The sequence below is a fragment of the Sprattus sprattus genome, assembly GCF_963457725.1.
Source record: "Sprattus sprattus genome assembly, chromosome: 10".
Taxonomy (NCBI): Eukaryota; Metazoa; Chordata; class Actinopteri; order Clupeiformes; family Clupeidae; genus Sprattus; species Sprattus sprattus.
The window spans coordinates 1,575,656-1,596,100 of record NC_137908.1 but is presented as its reverse complement, the minus strand read 5'-3'; the positions used below and the strand labels follow the sequence as shown (position 1 = coordinate 1,596,100).

Below are 20,445 nucleotides of genomic sequence, written 5' to 3'. Positions count from 1 at the left end.
AGGCACTCTTCAGGTTTATGGCCAGCCTCCACCACAAGTTGTTTCCCCCGATAGAAGGTGTGTGGGAAGGTGAAAGTGAGTGTCTTTACAATGCGGTCTGCAAGGTCCTCAGTTGTGCTACAGCCAACGAGAGTACGCCCAGGCCCAAGCTTGTCCGCCTGCAATTGCGTCCACGGTATACCCAGTGGATAGAGGTCGGCAAGCACGACCCTCAGCATTGCCGCCCCAATCACTGATGGAGAAGCTTGCAGGCTGTCAGTAAGTGGGAAAAGCCTCTGTACTCTGCTCTGCAGGGACAAGTTCCCAGTCCAGGTAGTGACTGGAGGGGGATCATCGCCAACTGAGGCGCTGTTACAGGGCGACAGGCCGATGAAGCCCCGAATGTGGCTCAAGCTTCTCTCCGTATGGGATGAGGTACCCAAAGAGGCACTGTAATGCAAATCAGCCCGATTGATGGGATGACCAAAGACCATTTCCTCACAGGCTAATTCTAATTGAAATGCCTGCCAAGAAGGCAGGAACCCCCCCTTCCCTCCATTATTTATGTACAAGTCATTCAGTGAACACACAATGTGGTCAAAGGTGTCATGTACAACTTGTAGAAAGTGACATTCATTTGTGTCCATAAATGGAACCACAACTGGATGGGTTTTGAAGAGATTCTCAATCGCAATCTCATCAAAGAAATTGGCTGGGTTAGCAGAGTGCGGGATGAAGCCTAATCCCCAAGCCCGGTCCAAACATGTAACAAATTCTATCCTCAAACCCAACTGCCCTCTGAGTTTCAAAGACAAGTCCTTCATTCTCTCAAGGTAGTCCTCGGCAGCAGTGTTCATTTTAGCTCTCACTTTTTGGTGCTGCAGGTCACATAATGCTATATTCCCACTGATGGGGTGTGGATTGCTGCCTGAACTCAGCATTGAATGAGGCGAGTCAACATAAAGTTGTAAGAACCTCAGTGGACTCTTGGCCACCATGTCCATAAGCGTCTTGCTAATGTCCATAGGCCGGTTGGTCAGCCGTGTCTGAACATTGACGACCTCGTGCATCCCCAACACTGGAAATGTGTTGGAAAACACACCGCACAAATCCTGCAGCCCATACCTGGACCAGAGCAAATGTAGGTTTGGGTCTTTTGCTTTTATATTGACTGCGCAATGCAAGGACACATCAATCACCTCTGCCGAATCAAGAAAGCCTAAGTAAAGACCGTAGTCTTGCTTCTGCCCGAATCTGATGACTGTTATGATCAGCTTGATGTGATCATCCGTGGCATTGGCGTTGACGAATGAACGCTGCAGCAAGCTGAGGACAAGCCCCAGATCTTGGAACAGCACTTCGAACCTAGACGTCCTAGATAGGCACTGCTTTACCATGCTAGCTCTTCGGATATCAGCGTCATCAAGATGCTGTAAACGTTCTTGGAAGTCCAAGACGACTTCGTTTAGAGCATTAATTGCGATCGTTTTGTACTCGGCTTTGTCCCCAAGAAGGACGTGAGGTTTTTTGGGGTCTTTGGGCAAAGCTGTGAGGTTCAGGGTATAACCTCCATCCAGGTATGCTATGGTTGTACCAAAACAATTGTGCAATGCTTCCAAACCTCTGGTTGAATATTCTGTCAGATCAATGTGTTTCTTTAAAAGAATAAAATGCGGGGACACAGTCTTCTGTGTCATTTTAGGGAGCATCAGCTGATGCAGTCCTCTTTTGAGGCCTGTCAGCGTGCGCAAGTGAATGACAACCCCATCCACATCATAATTATAAATCAAACATTCGGCAGGACAAGGGATTGTGCACGAATGCAACGGAATACGGACCTCGTCCGACTGTAAAAACGTTTGCACATTTGGTGCCTTACCCCATTCCAACTCTAGGTTTGATATGTTTCCCAACCCAGTCAATACAGGGTCTGATATGCCCTCCTCCTCAACAGGAGCCATCCATGACTCTGTCATGTTGAAAAAATTGAAAAAAGGTTCAATTTTGAATTGAATACAGGTTCACATGTTCCCGTAACTCATGTTCATTAAAACCAGCTGATTACAAATTTACATAACAGACCTGAGAAAATACATACATATCACACCATACATAATATTCAAATTTTCTAAACAGCCATGTACAAAGGTGATTTTTTTTTTTTTTTTTTTTTGCAACCTTTACACGTTTAACATTAGAGAAAACCGAATTTACACATTTTAAACTGGTCAAGCTTTTCATTGCAATGTCTATTTTGTTATTGCAATATTTTGGTTGACTTTCAAGTCCTCAATTATCAGTCCACTGAGCGTCTTCACACGACTCAAAGCAACGTATGCTTGCCCTGCAGTAAAAATCTTTTTGAGTGATACAACCGCTTTTTCAACAGTCCCGGACAGCAGAGCAATGAGTAATGTTGGATGTGTGGGAGTTGGTGACCTGTTGGACCTGAGCTCCCCCTAATAGTTTAACTGATCCCGCCAAGATTCTAGAATGGCGCGGGCTGTTACAGGCATCCCGTGGATGCCATTCGCCTGTGTGTGGAATCTTAGTGGACTTATCTCGGCGAGAAATCTGGCTCTTAAGGTCACCAACTCATTAAACCACCTAATACTGGCCTGTTGGTCTCTGTCAAAATTGGTGTGAATGTTTAATAAGGGGATGTGAATAGCGGCGCAAGGGAAGGAGAGCGCCGCCTGTCTCAGAAGTTTCAGGAGACTTTTCCTAAGCGTGGCCTCCTGATTCCTGTTAAGGCAGTTGTTAATGCCAACCGAGAGAATGAGAATCTTAAGAGTCAATGGGTTGGGGTAGCTTCCGCATGAGCTCAAAGGTGGTCCTTATTGGGGGTATTGAGGGTAGCTATCTATCTGCATGTTAACAACCTGTAGTGCTGGTATTCTAGAGAGGTTAGAATCACCCAAGATGACCTGTGGTTTCCTAATAATGATGTGCCATTCCTGCGCTTTCCTAGTACTCTTTGAATGACTGATGGGTTCTTGTAGTGGCTGTTTTTGTGCTCTACCTTTCAGACTAAGTCTGTTCGTACGGCCACCTGGCTGACTGAGAGGGGATGCTAACGGTGACCTTGATGATGATAACACGGCCGGACTGCTGAGTGTATTGTTACCGTCCGTGTTCAGGTTGCTGAGGGTAACAGTGCCATCCAAAGTAATGCTGGCAGCATTGGTAGGTGTTTCTGGCATACACAGTGGGGTGAGGGGGGGGGCGTGGGAAATAGCCCCGTGGCAGAGGTGACGGTAAGGGTGATGTAATCACTGCCGTCCCCGTGGGCCTAATCTGCGCTAAACCATAGGGAGATGTTAAGCTGGCATCGCTCAATATTTTTGATTTACTTGCATTTATAATTCCTGTTTGTCCGATTGTGTTTCATTGGGTATTGGAGCAAAAGTGATGTTGAAGAACATTGATATGTCTGATGGTCTTGTCAATGGAGCATTTTGGAACAGTTGTCCACATCAGTAAACGTCAACAAGATGATGATTTCCCTACAGCTATGTAGAGTTTGACGACCCAAATGTTGGTAAGATTCAGAGATCAAAATCAAATGTGAGGTTTTCTGAGCGTTCAACGCTAATTGAAGTACAAGAGGATAAAGTCACGAATGCTGGTGGTGTACCCCGTAAATTTCCACTCAGACTGGCATGGCCATGCACTGTTCACAAATTCATTAACATTTAACTGTTCTTTCTATCTTGAGGATAGAGTCCAGCATTTCTGGCCAAATCAGTAGAGCTAAAAGATGGGTATTGAAAAAGTGGGTAGGGAAAGTTGTCTGATCATGGCAAAAAGGTCTTTCTATACTGACATCCAGAATGGAGATGTGCAAAGAATTCCTCTTAAGAACTTGTATCCATCGTTATTATGTAATATTTGACGTAGCGAGTCTTGAGTTTGTTAGGATGGAAGTCAATAAAGTGCAAGAATCCTCATCTCCACATCTATAGCATTTCCACTCATACTTAAAAATACACATGAATACTCACTCACTCGGTGCCCATAACCACATCCATGACAGTTGGTTAATGCCTTGTACATCTATGGGTATTTGTTTGCTATAACTGTACCAGTCCCTCCCCATCCCTCTTAAGTATACCAGATTTTTTTTCTCCATTCAAGATTATACCAGACCAAGTTATACACCTACATCTCTCCCTTCCTCTGTCTCACTCTCTGGTTCAGGCGTCAGTTGGCTTCATCATCCCCTCCCAAATAGTCCAGTTCCATGTCACTTTTTCAAACATAAAACAGCACAAATAAGCAGCAAAAAAAAGGTTTATTCTGGTTCACAGAGACAACAGTACAATACTGTAAACCAGCCTGCTCAGCTTGCGTTCAGATTGAAATGCACTGAAGTTGTCAAGGCATCCTAAAAGAGAGACATCGGCTGCCGGGTGCAACAGTGAGTGTACATTATACACTAGAAATTGTCGGCCATACAGACTCTCTCCATGATCGACAAAAACATCTCAGGAGATCATGTACATTACCGATCTGTGACGCAGCTAAAACTGGGGATACTAATGTTCACATGGCTGTGCTGAAGGCCATAAAGTTCTCCAAAAGATCTTCTCTGAGTAATAATAATAATACCTTTTATTTGTAATGCGCTTTTCAATGACCCAAAGTCGCACAGTCGTACCAGTGGTGGTAAGCTACGGGAGTAGCCACAGCTGCCCTGGGGCAGACTGACGAAAGCGTGGCAGTGCCTACGGCCCCTCCGACCACCACCAACATTCATTCCAACATTCATTCGCTGAGTACACCTTGCACCGACATTCTCCCGGTGTAGAGGAGAAATTTGGCGGTACTCGGTAGCCTTCCAGCGGTTAAGGTCATCCAGTCCCCTTGGCTTGCGGCCAACACAGGTGGGAATGACGGTTCTGAGGTCCCCCAGACGAGTGTTTCTCAGTGCCATTGGTGTTCTAGAGTGTTTCTCAGTGCCATTGGTGTTCTAGAATTAAGTATCCCTTCCACCTCAATCAAAATACTTATCCAACGTTGATTTATGATGCTAATCGCAGTCTTCAGAGGGGGAGAACTCGCAGCTCCAACTTACGGTTTGCAAGACTCACAACGATTAGCATACGTTACACTCACCTGTGAACCTACTCACCTACCGCGAGAAGATAATAAGGGTGAAGTTTTCTTCTTTGTCTGTTGTGTTTTATGGCAGTTTACAAACTAAGTGTATTACCACCATCTACTAGACTGAGGTGCAGTTCATTGGGGATCTTTTAAAGAAAAAATATATACAGTACTGTGCAAAAGTTTTAGGCAGGTGTGAAAAAATGCTGTAAACTAAGAATGCTTTCAAAAATGGAAGTGTTAACAGTTTATTTTCATCAATTCTTCATAAATTAACAAAATGCAGTGAAGGAACAGAAGAAAATTCTAAATTAAATCAATATTTGGTGTGACCACCCTTTGCCTTCAAAAAAGCATCTATTCTTCCAGATACACTTGCGCACAGTTTTTGAAGGAACTCGGCTGGAAAATTGTTCCAAACATTTTGGAGAACTAACCACAGATCTTCTGTGGATGTAGGCTTCCTAAAATTCTTCTGTCTCTTCATGTAAACCCAGACAGACTTGATGATGTAGAGATCAGGGCTCTGTGGGGGTCATACCATCACTTGCAGGACTTTCTGTTCTTCTTTAAGCTGAAGATAGTTGTTAATGACATTGGCTGTATGTTAGGGGTTATGTTCCTACTGCAGAATACATTTGGTGCCAATCATACGCCTCCCTGATGGTATTGCATGATGGATTAGTATCTGCCTGTATTTCTCAGCATTGAGGACACCATTCATCCTGACCAAATCTCCAACTCCACTTGCAGAAATGCAGCCCCAAACTGGAAAGGAACCTCTACCAAGATTCACTGTTGCCTGCAGACTCTCATTATTGTACCTCTCTCCAGCCCTTCGGCGAACAAACTGCCTTCTTCTACAGCCAAATATTTCTAATTTTGACTCATCAGTCCAGAGCACCTTCTGCCATGTTTCTGCACCCCAGTTTCTATGTTTTTGTGCTTAGTTCAGTCACTTGGCCTTGTTCCCTTGTCGGGGTAGAGCTTTTTGGCTGCAACTCTTCCATGAAGACCACTTCTGGCCAGACTTCCCCGGACAGTAAATGTCTGTACCTGGGTACCACTGGTTTCTGCAAGTTCTGAGCTGATGCCACTGCTTGAAATCTTCCGATTTCGAAGGTAAATAAGCTTGATGTGTTTTTCATCAGCTGCATTAAGTTTCCTTGGCTGACCACTGCGTCTACGATCCTCAACGTCTTCTTCAAAAGCGTTTGAGCTGCACATTTTGAAACCCCTGTCTGCTTTGAAATCTTTGTCTGGGAGAGACCCTGCTGATGCAGTATAACTTTGTTGTGTCTTGTTGCTGTGCTCAGTCTTACCATGTAAATGGATAAAAAATAAACATTTATTGTTTACATTTTTCAAAGCATTCTTAGTTCATAGCATTTTTTCACACCTGCCTAAAACTTTTGCACAGTACTGTATGTGTATATATATATATATATATATATATATATATATATATATATATATATATATATATATAAAACAAAACCAAATCAAACAAAACAAGAGTTCTAAATCCTATTCGCTAACTGTATGTCTTTGATACATGATAAAAATTGAACTAGTAATAGTTCCTGTACATCCATAATCGAAAACTGATCTAATCAGCGCAATATAAATTAATTTTAGGGACGTTCCTGAAGCTCCCCAGTTGAACCCTGCTAAGCATTTCAGGACATTAATACACTTCTTGCACTTCTCAATCATCTTCTGAATGTGTTCCATAAACGTTAACTTTATATCAAACCACACTTCCAGGTATCTAATGGTTTAAACTTGCTTTAAAACTTGTCCATATAACTTAATTTCTATAGCTTTGCTGTGCCATTTGTAAAATGTCTCAGTGTAGGAATCACGTCTCCGGTTCCTGTCTGGCCAGAGGGCCTCATTAACATCCCAGGCAATGTTCTCCCTGTCCAAGCAGCGTAGGAAGAACCGCCTTGAGAGACGCATGAAGCCCTGACAGGCCTCGACACTCACGTCGCCGCACGCCTTCTCCATGGCCTTGAGCAGTGGGACCCGGTCCTGTGGGTTCCGTTCGTAAACCTTCAACTTCCAAGCTGCAAAGAATTCCTCAATTGGGTTCAGGAATGGTAAATGTGGGTGGTCCTGGAACCACTCACGCACTTGAGCAGCCCGCTGGAAACTGACATTGTCCCAGATGACGACGTGATCGATCCGCTGTGGGTCATCTATTTGGCCAGGTAGTACCAGCAGGTCATGCAGGCCATCCAGGAAGACGAGGAGATGGGCAGTGTTATCAGAATCAGCTTTTATTGGCCAAGTAAGAAGGAATGTGTCTTGGTGCAGTGGCTCTCAGTGTCCTCAGTGTTATAGGCCCCTACGTGGTTATGGCAGTGCAAAATCCCATGGTGATTCATTTCAGCACACATTGCGATGTTCCAAACTCTGTACAACAGTTCGTAGGTAAAGGACTCAAGGGCCTACATTTAAACAACACACACAAACAAATGCAAGTTAAGTCAGTTTTAAAAGGTTGAACTTAGTTCTTAAAACCCAGACCTGCCAACATGTACGCATTTTGCGTACCTGGCACGCATTTTGACATCAAAGTACGCTGGTACGAGTTGATGGTCTAAAAGTACGCATAACCAAAAAAATATATATATATCTTTTTTTTTTTTAGAACGCATAACGCTCAATAATGCATTGCCGGTTTTCAACGGGTTCAAACTTCACAGTCTGTCTCGAGTCACCAATGCGTAAATAGGCAGCTGCAGCAGATCAAGAAGCAGAAGAGGAGTTTGACCAATCACAGACCCCCTGCCGTTACTATCGTTACTATTCCCTGTATGACCATCGAAATCAGATAATACTAGGTTTCTCTGCGGTCAGAGGAATCAACCGCTGTTGAGGTGTCAGTTAGCGATTTTTCATTCATGAATACTTACCTAATTCTCCCTTCCCTACCACATCTGGCCAATTCTTCAAGTGAGGACATTAAAAAAATCACTTAAGGTAAACTAACGACTAATGTAGAGATAAGACGTTAAAAATGTATTTATAAAATTGTAGCCCAACGATGTTAACCATGTGGTTTTCGTGTTCGCCATCGATTTAAAATGGCAAATAAATCTAAGTGTCTTGGCTGTGTTAGAAATGGTTTGACTTTACGCTTTTTGTGTTTTTTCAAACTACTTATTTTAGACAAACTCTTGTAGTATGTTACCATGGCAGAACCACCGGATAAAATAAAAAGATCGCAAAAAATCATAGATAGTTACCGGGAGAGATGGCCATGCCTCCGTTCTTTTCAGGCACATCCCCAGGGTGCGATTTGCCGGGGGGGATGGGGGGGATTTACCCCCCCTCTGGTTTTTACATCCCCACCTCAGCTGGATGAATTTCATACATGGGGGGGATAACCCTCAATTATTAAAAAAACAATGAAAAAACAGACAGGTTGTGACAGCGTTTTCTTACACTTGCTTACATCGCTGGCACTAACGTTTACCTTACCCGAACTGTCGGCATTCTCAGAATTCGCTGGCTTTGCTATTTCCGTGTATAGGCTACTGTACAATGAATATGAAAATATTTGTTCACTGAATTAGCGAGTTCTGTCCAAAACAGTTGCGTTTCAGTTTCAAAGTTTCAGTATTTCAACGTGAATGAGAGGGAGCACAAGAACTGAGCGTCTAGCAGCGATTATCATATCATGATAGACATATGCATGTATATGAAGAGAATTAGGCCTATGTATTGCTTGTTTTTTTTTTTTCATGATAAAAAAAAAAAAAAAAAACATCCCCCCCTCTGGTTTTTGGATAAATCGCACCCTGCACAACCCCACCATGCTTTCTGCACAGTGTGCAACGTCATTATTGACATCAGTCACCAAGGAGCAACAGGTAACGAACACAGTAAGATGCATATTATCAGAAAATCATAGGCCTATCTGTCAAGTTCATGCTAGAGGTCCGCGGCAGTCTTCTACGTACAGTGTCCACACATGCTTACGCACAGCTGTTGTCAGGCCACAGTGTAAAAGGCTATATGTTTCTAATAATAATAATAGGCTAATGATAATAGCAGACATCCAAAGTCTCCCGGAAGTTCCGGGAGTCTCCCGCATATTGATAACCACTCCCTGATGCCCGCAAATTACTTAAAATCTCCCGGAATCTAGAGCGAGCGACGTGCTCCAAACCGTGTTAGCATCTGTGTAGCACGCGCACGACAGAGAGAGAGAGGGACCTGGAGACTGCGTGTGTGAGGCAGTGTGCGTGTGTGCCTCAGGAGCATCCTGATTGGCCTGTTTCGGTAAGTCAACCAATCAATTTTCAGTGTGGGCGGCCTTTTATCTCTTCTCCCGAACCGAATTTATCAGTTCAGTGTATCTAGGAACAGGGGCACCATGGCACAGGGAGAGTGCCCCCAAAAAAGTTTCATTTCATGTGCATATTATTCATGCCAGCTAGTTGCCAGGGCTACATGAAAAAAACAAGCTCCTTAAACTGGTTTAAAGTTGCAATGGAATACAAATAAAAGCAGTTAACATAAATAGGATAGTATTAGCTGCATATAATAAATAAATAGTAAAAGTAATCTACATATTTAAACATAATTAACAAAGAATTGCATAGGGCTATAGCCTATAGAATGATATTATGCTTTTATAACTTTTAGGGACCACAACAGTAATACGTAGGCCTAGGGGGGGGGAATACCTCCCTGAAATGACTTTTTGCAGGTTGGGATGTCTGTAATAGCCTAAAAAAACGCTTCCACTGACTAGAATTTAATTAAATAATAAAGAAGCAAACACAGCGCCATCATTTGGTCTTAGCAGTTGTCTAGTCCTGGTATCACATGTTATTGGGCTTGCATTCGAACATCAGACGTGAATGATGAATCATGACACTTGATAGGTATGAGGTAGGGAAAAAATACAACATGACCATTGTGTGAGAAGTTCCTAAGGAGCCTAGAGTGAAATAACATCCCAGGCTACAAATTAGTTGGCACAGTTATCACTTATAACTGTTATCACAGTCTTTTTATTTTATTTCATTAGGCCTTCTAAAGTGGTTCAGAACTGCATTATTTATTAGCTCAGAATGTCGTCGATTGGTTCAATCATGCAACAACAGCATTATAACTAATAAAATGAAGGCCACAAAATCTTGCCGCGCTGCGCCGCACCGGGGTGGTACTCAAACACATTTTCCAATGTTGGCAGGTCTGAAAACCTGGAGCAAGCCAGAGTTTCTGTTGGGGCTAGTAGCCTCGTAGAAAAGTGCAAATAGTTCAACCAGACCTAAACAATGGCCCGCTGGCCAATGACGTCTCTGCCCCAGCGCCTCCTCTTCACCAGGTTGAACCCCACTTCATCAATAAAGATGAACTGGTACAGGACATTTGCTGTGTCATGCTCCTGGACATTTGCTGTGTCATGCTCCTGGAGCCGCTGCCACAGAGAGCATGAGAATGCAAGTAACAGTATGGACACGGAGAGGTCAACACACCGAGACACTGTAGAGAAGGAACAACATTGGATTACAGGTACAATACATGCATGTGTCAGTGCTGTGTGTATGGTACTTACAAGCACAAACTCTCGCCATCATGCTCAATCCATGGTTGAGAACATGGTCTACAACCGTTGCCCAAATTTCATTGGAGATCACCAATCTCCTTCTTTCTCCTCCTTGGCGCCACTCACTTACTCGCACATCAAGCACACCAACATACCGCGCCTCCGCCAACGTTTGTACTCCTGTAGATTTCACGCCGCACCCGTGGCTCTGCTACCGGCTTTGGGACCCAGTTGTCTATATATAAGCCTGTTCTTAATGGCTTTGGGACCCCAGGTGTCTATATATAAGCCTGTTCTTAATGGCTTTGGGACCCAGGTGTCTATATATAAGCCTGTTCTTAATGGCTTTGGGACCCAGGTGTCTATATATAAGCCTGTTCTTAATGGCTTTGGGACCCAGGTGTCTATATATAAGCCTGTTCTTAATGGCTTTGGGACCCCAGGTGTCTATATATAAGCCTGTTCTTAATGGCTTTGGGACCTCAGGTGTCTATATATAAGCCTGTTTCTTAATGGCTTTGGGACCCCAGGTGTCTATATATAAGCCTGTTCTTAATATGTCAGGCAGCCTAATCAATCAGGACCCAGGCCCAATTAGTGATGTAGTGCTGTGTGACAGGAAGAGAGACAGAGAGACTAACTGCAACTGGAGAGGGGGAAGGGAGAGGAGTTCTAAGTGTACTTTCTTAATTTGATGTATTCTTCTAAAAGGTATACTATTTTGTTTACACGTGTATTTTAATGTTCTTGTATTATAGAATTTTCTTGGTTGTCCATGGTTGTATTTTATTATTCACCAACATGTCGCTTAATATTACTGTTGAATTTGTGAGATTAACCACATTACTATGGATTGGAAATGATGTCATGCTTGTGTGTGGGCTACAAGAGGTAAAGTTCAGGAGACCTTTGACCTTCTGAACCAAGTGACCAGAGAAAGCAACGTGTCATCTCCAGACAGACACACAGAGTGAGTATACCTGGTTTAACAGACAATCCCCCCCCGCCAATATAGGCATGCTAAATCTGATAAGCAACATCATGTGCAAATCTGGTAGAGTATATACAGTAATTTAAGCAATATAGTGGGAGTGGGGTAGGTAAGGGATAATCCCACGGATGGTGTCCGGCCGTAGCCACCAAGGCTGGAGTGTCACTATATTGCCTATAGTGATATTTTACATATTCCCTGAATACTGTAATATCTTTTTTGTACTAATTAATATACTGTTATATTTATACTAATTAATACTGTTATATCTAAAATCTAAATCACTATATTGCCTATAGTGATATTTTACATATTCCCTGAATCTTTTTTGTGTTTGTGTGTGTGTTATTTTCTTTTTTTCACCTGCAATAAATACATTTATACTGCATTCTTGAAATGAATTTCTTAAAAAATAAATCACACTACAAAAAGGGAAAACTTCAGTTACTGTATCTGTTTGTTGCTCCTGGCATTCTCTAATCCCTGATCTCCTCTCTGTCCCCCCTCCACACCTCCCCTGTGGTATGGGGGAGTTTGAGCTCTCAGCTCCTGCCTGGTCGTCGGTCTGCCCACGCTGGATCTGGTCACTAGTGGACATCGATCTGTGACAGTCTGCCAAAGCTGGATCTAGTCGCCAAGTGGACGCCAGTCTCTGACGGACAACATCGAGTTCCCGGCCCCTTTCCTCACCCCCCTGCCTGTGATGCTGCATCGATCACTGTCCCCAGCCCTGTGGCTACCTCTGCTTAAATTTACATTTACCAACTCTGGCCCAAGTTTATGGAGGACCAAACCTGCCATATTTACAAATGAATGAATAAATAAATAAATGTCCACATCCATGCATTTAGACAGAAATAAATGGATAAATGTATTAATTAATGCACAATTGTCAATCAATAGTTACTTATAATTTACATTTACGTATGTATTTATTTATTCATTCATTCATTTATTCATTCATTTATTTATTCATTCATTTATTCATTCATTTATTTATTCATTCATTCGTTGTTCCCAATATGATAATGAGAGGAGGCCAGTAGGCGTGGAAACTGACGTGGAAACTGACGTTCAGACCTTTTGCAATCAATCCAGAGCCTTGATGATACTGATTTAATGGCTTTGTATCAGATCGCCATGTTATTGCTCTCAGGTTGTGCTTATGCATACCATGGGATACTCAGGAGTAGGCTTCCCATTCACAAAATTCTACAAAGATTTAAATATAAAAAGTTATTAATGGCCTTTTGGGACGTTTTGTTCAACATTGATGTATTGTGTTGAGCTCCTGGCAAATAGGTGGCGTTTGCTATCGCTAGTAGCTAGGAGGATAGCTCAGACTGCAATTTTTAAAACAGTAACATTAGCATTTTGACGGTAACATTAACATTTTGATTTTTACATTAACACATTTGTTGGAGAGACTAGTTATGTACTTCTGATGGTAATAATACTAGTTGCCATGAACCACAACTGTTAGGGGATGTTCTCTCAACAAGATAGTTAGTCGTCATAACTAGCGATAGATAGCTAGCTAACTGCAAGCAGCTTAATTTATTTTGGAGCAGACATATGTGTATTTTGCGATATATTGAGTTGGGAGTGGTGTCTCCCACACTGTTTAATCCACAACTGGCAACTTTCCTCCTATGTTTTGGGCTTTGGAAATGCGAACAAAAACGATGTGTCCCTCTAATAATCTCTCAGGGTACCTTGTGTAAGATCTACAAGTCCCGTAGGCACTCTGGGGACGGCCCAGTGTTCCGAAAGGCCAATATTCCGAAATGTCAATATTGCGGGGGAAAAAAGTTCCACTGGCATACTTTAGAACTAGTTTAAGTGGCACAAAACATACACAGGTTTTAATTTGCGCAGCAGAGACGCCCATCGGGCTATCACGCAGATCACTTTTCCTAGACAATATTTGTAGCCTGACGATGTCATACTCATAATTCTAGTCAGACCAAACATTTTGTGGGCGGAGTTCAGGCTGGTATCCAGGCTACAATATTTGTTAACTTAGCCTACTATGGTTTTGAATATGGGGTACCTTTCCTTTGAAGGAAATCACCGTTATTGTAAACAATGCACCTAGTGGGGCCGGCAAAGTGCTCAGTATCGTGCCAAATGCTCAAAATGATCGTATTTGGAGGATCATTATTGTGCACCTGGCAACACTGAGAGGGCTGTCGATGACCTATGACAGTTCTCTCTAGTCAGAGCTCGCGCAAGAGGGTGGAACATAAGGGAGATACCCTTTCCAAAACTTGTAAGGGCTTAAAAACGAGTTTGTGAAAGACCCAGAAACACAAATATCCGATGACGCAAAATCCCGGACAATTTTGGAATCCCAAAAATGTTTAGGTCTCGGAATGTCCGGGTAAAAGAGGACGTTTGGTCACCCTAAAGCACAACCTGAGAGCAATATGGCGATCTGATACAAAGCCATAGCATTAAATCAGTATCATCAAGGCTCTGGATTGATTGCAAAAGGTCTGAACGTCAGTTTCCACGTCAGTTTCCACGCCTACTGGCCTCCTCTCATTATCATATTGGGAACAACGAATGAATGAATAAATAAATGAATGAATGAATGAATAAATGAATGAATAAATAAATGAATGAATGAATGAATGAATGAATAAATATATGAATGAATAAATAAATACATACGTAAATGTAAATTATAAGTAACTATTATTTATCCATTTTATACATTTATCCATTTATTTCTGTCTAAATGCATGGATGTGGACATTTATTTATTAATTCATTCATTTGTAAATATGGCAGGTTTGGTCCTCCATACAAGTACAACACTGGATTTTGGTGTATTCAACACACATGGACACTTCCCTGTTGTATGACCATGTTAAGCCTGGGCTCTGCACCTTTCTTTCAATTCAATTCAAAGGCTTTATTGGCATGACTGCATATAATACAATGTTGCCAAAGCATGTTTACATAAAATGTACAATCACAATTAATACAAATAAATAATAATAATACAAAAAAAAACGAACTGTCTTTGGAGGAGGGGACCCCTCACTGAATTGCTCCTCCCAATGTTTCTTCCATTTGTCCTGAAGGAGTTTTTCCTTGAGAGTTAGTTTGGTTGAGGGGCAGTTCTATGGGTGTATGTGAAGCCCTCTGTGACAGTACTTGTAAAAAAAGGGCTATACAAATAAATAAAAAGATTTTGATATGATTCAGTTGTAAAGAAGTATAAATCAAACATGATCTTAACTACTTTAACTTAATGCTTTTGTGCATAATCAGGAAAACTCGGGAAAGTGTCCAACACTAGAAATAGGTTTATTACAGCGTCACAGGACAACTAACAGGAGTTCACATCTTTTATACAGTACAAGTTACAGGTAAACATATGGGAGGGAATGGGTGTGTCTACAGGTAGGTGCTAGTTTTGAGTGGATGATTGCTAATTAGGACTTTTAACCTGATTTAATCACATTAAATGAATACCTTGATTAAATCCCATTGAATACAAAGAGGTCAGGAAGCTAGTTTGAATACATCAACCCACTGACATCTAACACAATGTTATGTCAACATCATTTATGTGTGAATATTTCATTTAAACTTTTATTCATCAACAGGACATAATTTAAGTTAAGTTTTGTTTTGTAATACATCAAAGGTGCTTTTATTAACCCATTTCCAATGGATGAAGCCTTGACCTGGAGGAGGGGTCGTCAGGTGGTCCCCAACCTTCTTAAGAGTGTTTTTGACCCTTAACCACAACACTCTCCAGTTGGCGGGTCAGCAGTGATTGGCCAAGTCACTGCCCCCCTCCTCCAGGCTTCCAGCTAGTGTCCTCTCTCTTATGCCAGAGCCAACAGGAGGCTCTCTCTCTGCCGCTTCTCCCAACCTGCGAACGGCTGTTTTCCTCAAGTGGCCTCTTCGTCCAACCCTTGTCATCAGATTCCAAACTGATTCAGCTGGGAATCCTCGAAAACCCACTTCTTGTATACATAACTATGGATTGGAAATTGTTTCATGCTTGAATTTGGGCTACAAGAGATTTTAGAAAATAAAGTTCAGGAAACCTTTTGACTTTCTGAACCTCGTCTTTTGTGAGGCTTGGTCTGAGGATGATCTGTGCCAAATTTGTTGAAGTTAAATACAATCTATTTCACATGTTTAGGTAGCTACTCTCCCAGCTGATATGTCTAACTGTATAATATTTTACACCTCACACTTAAAGAATACATATTTGCAATTGAAATCAGGTTAATTCATGAGCTGTGTTTCAAACACGGACAAAGTATAGCCTATGTGGCTTATGCCACCACTGTGTTCTTCATAGGGTTATTAATATAACAAGGTAGATGGTCTGCTTTTCATGTTCCTGCATTTATGTCATTTTCACGCATTAAAAAAATCTGTCACCAAAGGTAACACAAGGCGATGGCAGACTCAGATAACCCCTACCCATTTACACACACACACACTAAAAATAATGGTACATATGTGTCCATCGTGCAGCTTTGGAGTGGAGCGCTGTTGGCACAGTGGTAGTGTCCACGCTCCACACCACCAAGGTCACCGGTTCAAACCTCAGCACAGGAGAGAAGGTGGAGAGGACCTGGTGGACTCAGAGGCCCTGAAGCAGGTGGGATGTCAGGATGGATTGCAAAGAGAAATACATGGGGGGCCTTACTTGGCCCCCCGAAACAATCTAGTAGAAAAGCTGAAGGTTATAGACTTTTTTTCAGTGGGCCAACTTGACTTGGAACCCACAAACAGTGATCTGTATGTATAGTACCAGTAAAGTTGGCCCACTGAAAAAAATGTCTTCAACACCCTGCTTTTCTATTCGATTGTTTCCAACCCACCTTGTCTTTCTCTTTGCATTCCATCCTGACATCCCACCTGCCTCTCCACCTTCTCACCTGTGCTTAGGTTTGAACCAGTGACCTTGGTGGTGTGGAGCGTGGACACTACCACTGCACCACCAGCACGCCACTCCAAAGCTACATGCTGAACAAATATGTACCTCCTGTCTGCGTGTTTATCTCCTGTCCTGTCTGTGTCTATCTCCTGTCTGCCCCAAATGACGCTTATGTCCTGACATCAACTTCATAGTCAAAATCCCACAAAGTCAATCAGGGGCTGAGGGGTTCAGTGCCTGGATTTGTAATGCAACTGGCTTTTTCTGTTCAGGTTCAAACTGAAGGCTTTGAGCTTCACCTGTGAGTGAGTGTGTCGGCCCAAGGCAGTGTTTTTCCCCCCGTAAGTTTCAGGTTTGTGTTACAATAATGGAGTTAGCCACACGTCATATCTTCCCACCTAGACTGGGGTTTGAAAACATGCTGACATTTGTTCATTGGGTTTTAAGACCAACGCCTTAACCCCACATCCATGATATCTACTGCTACTCAGCCTGCTAATTTGATTTGGAACGATCTTGGATTGAAAGTGAACTGAAAATTCATCACATCTACTTTGAACCAACGTGGACAGGTCACACAGCTAGTGATGGGCCTTTTTTGTTAAGAGGATGTGGTTCAAGTTAATTAAGGGCTGTAGATGTTATAAACAGCAATCTTATACCAGGAGTGGGGTTCGAACCCAGGAGGACAAACGTCCATTGGATATTAGTCCAACGCCTTAACCACTCGGCCACCCTGGTACTGAAGGCACATGGTGATTAACCATTTTTTTTTACCTGGAGAGGTTTAACGTTTGGACAACTACCCAACATTTTAAAAATGAGGGCCCTAGACTCTAGTCTCCGCTGTGGGATGCTGGTCTCGCCACTTGATCTATCGACACACACACACACACACACACACACACTCTCTCTCTACTGTGGGATGCTGATGTAGTCTCTCCACCTGATCTATCGATACACACACACACACACACACACACACACACACTCTCTCTCTCTACTGTGGGATGCTGATGAAGTCTCTCCACCTGATCTACGTGCAGAAACCCTCTGCCTACACCTACCCACCCCAACCACACTGTCATGCATTAACTCCACTCCACTTATGAAACATCTACATACTCTCTGCTAGCCTATTTTAATTATGTAAATACTTGCCACCATGGACATAGTTTTCTGTGTAATTTTTACCCTTGTAATAGTAAACTTGCAAGCGCTCTGCCTACCAACTTAGCTGTTCTTCAATAAGGCACTTTGTGAATAAAACTGAATTGAATTGAATCATTTTAAGCAATGGGTATTTAACCCTGGAGCCTGAAGGCCAGAGATGTCCTTCATGAGGGATGAACTCCCTAAGTGTTCTTGAGTGAGTGGTCTGATTCAGCCTGGACTAGGGCGCCCTCTGCTGGTCACATCCTGCAAGTGTTCTTGAGTGAGTGGTCTGAGTCAGCCTGGACTAGGGCGCCGTCTGCTGGTCACATCCTGCAAGTGTTCTTGAGTGAGTGGTCTGAGTCAGCCTGGACTAGGGCGCCCTCTGCTGGTCACATCCTGCAAGTGTTCTTGAGTGAGTGGTCTGAGTCAGCCTGGACTAGGGCGCCCTCTGCTGGTCACATCCTGCAAGTGGTCTGAGTCAGCATGGACTAGGGCGCCCTCTGCTGGTCACATCCTGCAAGTGACCATGCGGGCAAAAGCATGTTTTCCATTCAACTTCCAAGACCTCCATTGAAAAGCATGCATTTGTTTGCCAATGTAATAGCTTAAAATACTTTTTTTCAGGTAGTATTTAAATGTCCAATACTTCTAGAGGGCAAACAATAAGTAAATCAATTTGTATATATAATAATATAGATAGAGTATATCCCTCCAAGATGAGTCATGTGACATGTACGGCCCAGGTGATTGGCTCATAGTTTAGAGCTCAGGAGTCCGTGTGGACTCTCAGTGTGTGTGTGTGTGTGTGTGTGTGTGAGGCTGAGTCACCTGCCTGAGCTTCTCCCATTGAGATGAGCGCTAATACTAATCCTCCACTCTCCTCACGCTTGTGTAATACCCCACTGGGTCTGCCTGTGTGTGTGTGTGTGTGTATATGTGTATGTGTGTGCACAAACTCTCGCCGTAACTCCTGGTTGAAAGGCATTCAGAGCACTTGGTGGAGCCAAAGAAGAACAAATTGTTTCAGAACGTTACTAATAGAAATACAATAGAATAGAATAGAAAAATCCTTTATTGTCATTGTATTTGAATACAACTTCTTTTGGAGTGCTGCCCCTGCTGGTGCAACGAGGGACAACATACAGTATAACAGAACAGTAGTACAAATAGCTAAAAAATATATATATATATATGTTAAGAGTTCAAAGTGCAGTGGCATAGATTGCTTGTACTTCCCTGGGGTGCTTGGCAATAAATACAGTATGATTTTGTGTAAGGTGTTCTGTACGTTGTGCTTGGCCTGGCTAAGGGTTGCAAAAGACCATAAGGATTGAACCAAAGAGGACTGGAGGACATATTCTAAGGTCACCTTCTCTGATGAGTCCAATTTTTAGCTTTGCCCAACACATGGTCGTGTAACGGTTAAATGGAGACCTGGAGAGGCCTACAAGCCACAGTGTCTTGCACCTACTGGAGGATCTGTGATGATCTGGTGGAGCAGATTTGTCTTTGAGAAGGACGCATGAATCAAGCCAGGTATAAAGTTGTCCTGGAAGAATGTTCTAAATGACAATATTTTTATTTTAAATGTGGTAGAAATAAAACAAAAATGTAAATTTTACTCAAACACATACCAATAAATAGTCAATCCAGAAAAACTGATAATTTTGAAGTGGTCTCTTAATTTTTTCCGTGGCTGTATATGACTCAGGCATAGTATATGTTTGTGGTGTGTAGGCCCAACCTAACTGTGTTTGAGCTCTTTGGTGTGTGTGTGTGTGTGTATGTGGTGTAGACCTTACTGTGTTTGAGCTGTATGGGGTGTGGGTGGGTGAGTGTGTGTGTGTGCGTGTGTAAAACCTCCCTGCTCCACACACACCTGGTGACACTGATATTCTATCAAACACATGACCACCGATCTGTGAGGTGTGTGTGTGACACTAATAGATTTCTAGCGCCCAGTCTGCGATCCTGCTGATCTGAATGCATTGGCTGAGCTCCCATAAAGATGAATGGGAATACTAGTCCATCACTCTGATTGGCTGAGCTCCCATAAAGATGAATGGGAATACTAGTCCATCACTCTGATTGGCTGAGCTCCCATAAAGATGAATGGGAATATTAGTCCATCACTCTGATTGGCTGAGCTCCCATAGAGATGAATTGGAATACTAGTCCATCACTCTGATTGGCTGAGCTCCCATAGAGATGAATGGGAATACTAGTCCATCACTCTGATTGGCTGAGCTCCCATAGAGATGAATGGGAATACTAGTCCATCACTCTGATTGGCTGAGCTCCCATAGAGATGAATGGGAATACTAGTCTATCACTCTGACTGGCTGAGCTCCCATAGAGATGAATGGGAATACTAGTCCATCACTCTGATTGGCTGAGCTTCCATAGATATGAATGGGAATACTAGTCCATCACTCTGATTGGCTGAGCTCCCATAGAGATGAATGGGAATACTAGTCCATCACTCTGAACTGTGGTACCTTCCCAGCCTTGGGTAGTGAATGACTGATGAGAGCTGATGGCGCTGTGGTAGTTTAGCCAGTCCTGCTTCTAAGGGAATCCCACTCCAGGCCATGTTTTCCATCTCTCTCCCTCCCGGATCAAACACACCTGTCTGAACTCATCAGGGGCTTTCCTCAGGTGAGTCCAGCAGCCAATCAAAAACACCATCAGTACACTCTGTCTGAATGAGTGGAGGGTTACACCAGAGAC

General features: G+C 42.8%; 1 protein-coding gene across 1 annotated transcript in view; it reads right to left on the bottom strand.

Moving 5' to 3' along the window:
• Positions 1–10,375: 10,375 nt before the first annotated feature.
• The window catches only part of LOC308371710 (protein NLRC3-like), a gene marked incomplete at both ends in the record, with an annotated part of 30,780 nt that continues 20,710 nt past the window's right edge, over positions 10,376–20,445 (bottom strand). Inside the window, one exon of the mRNA XM_080846697.1 lies at positions 10,376–10,525. Within this exon, the coding sequence (XP_080702823.1) occupies positions 10,376–10,525 (150 nt within the window). The remainder of the gene's footprint in view (positions 10,526–20,445) is intronic.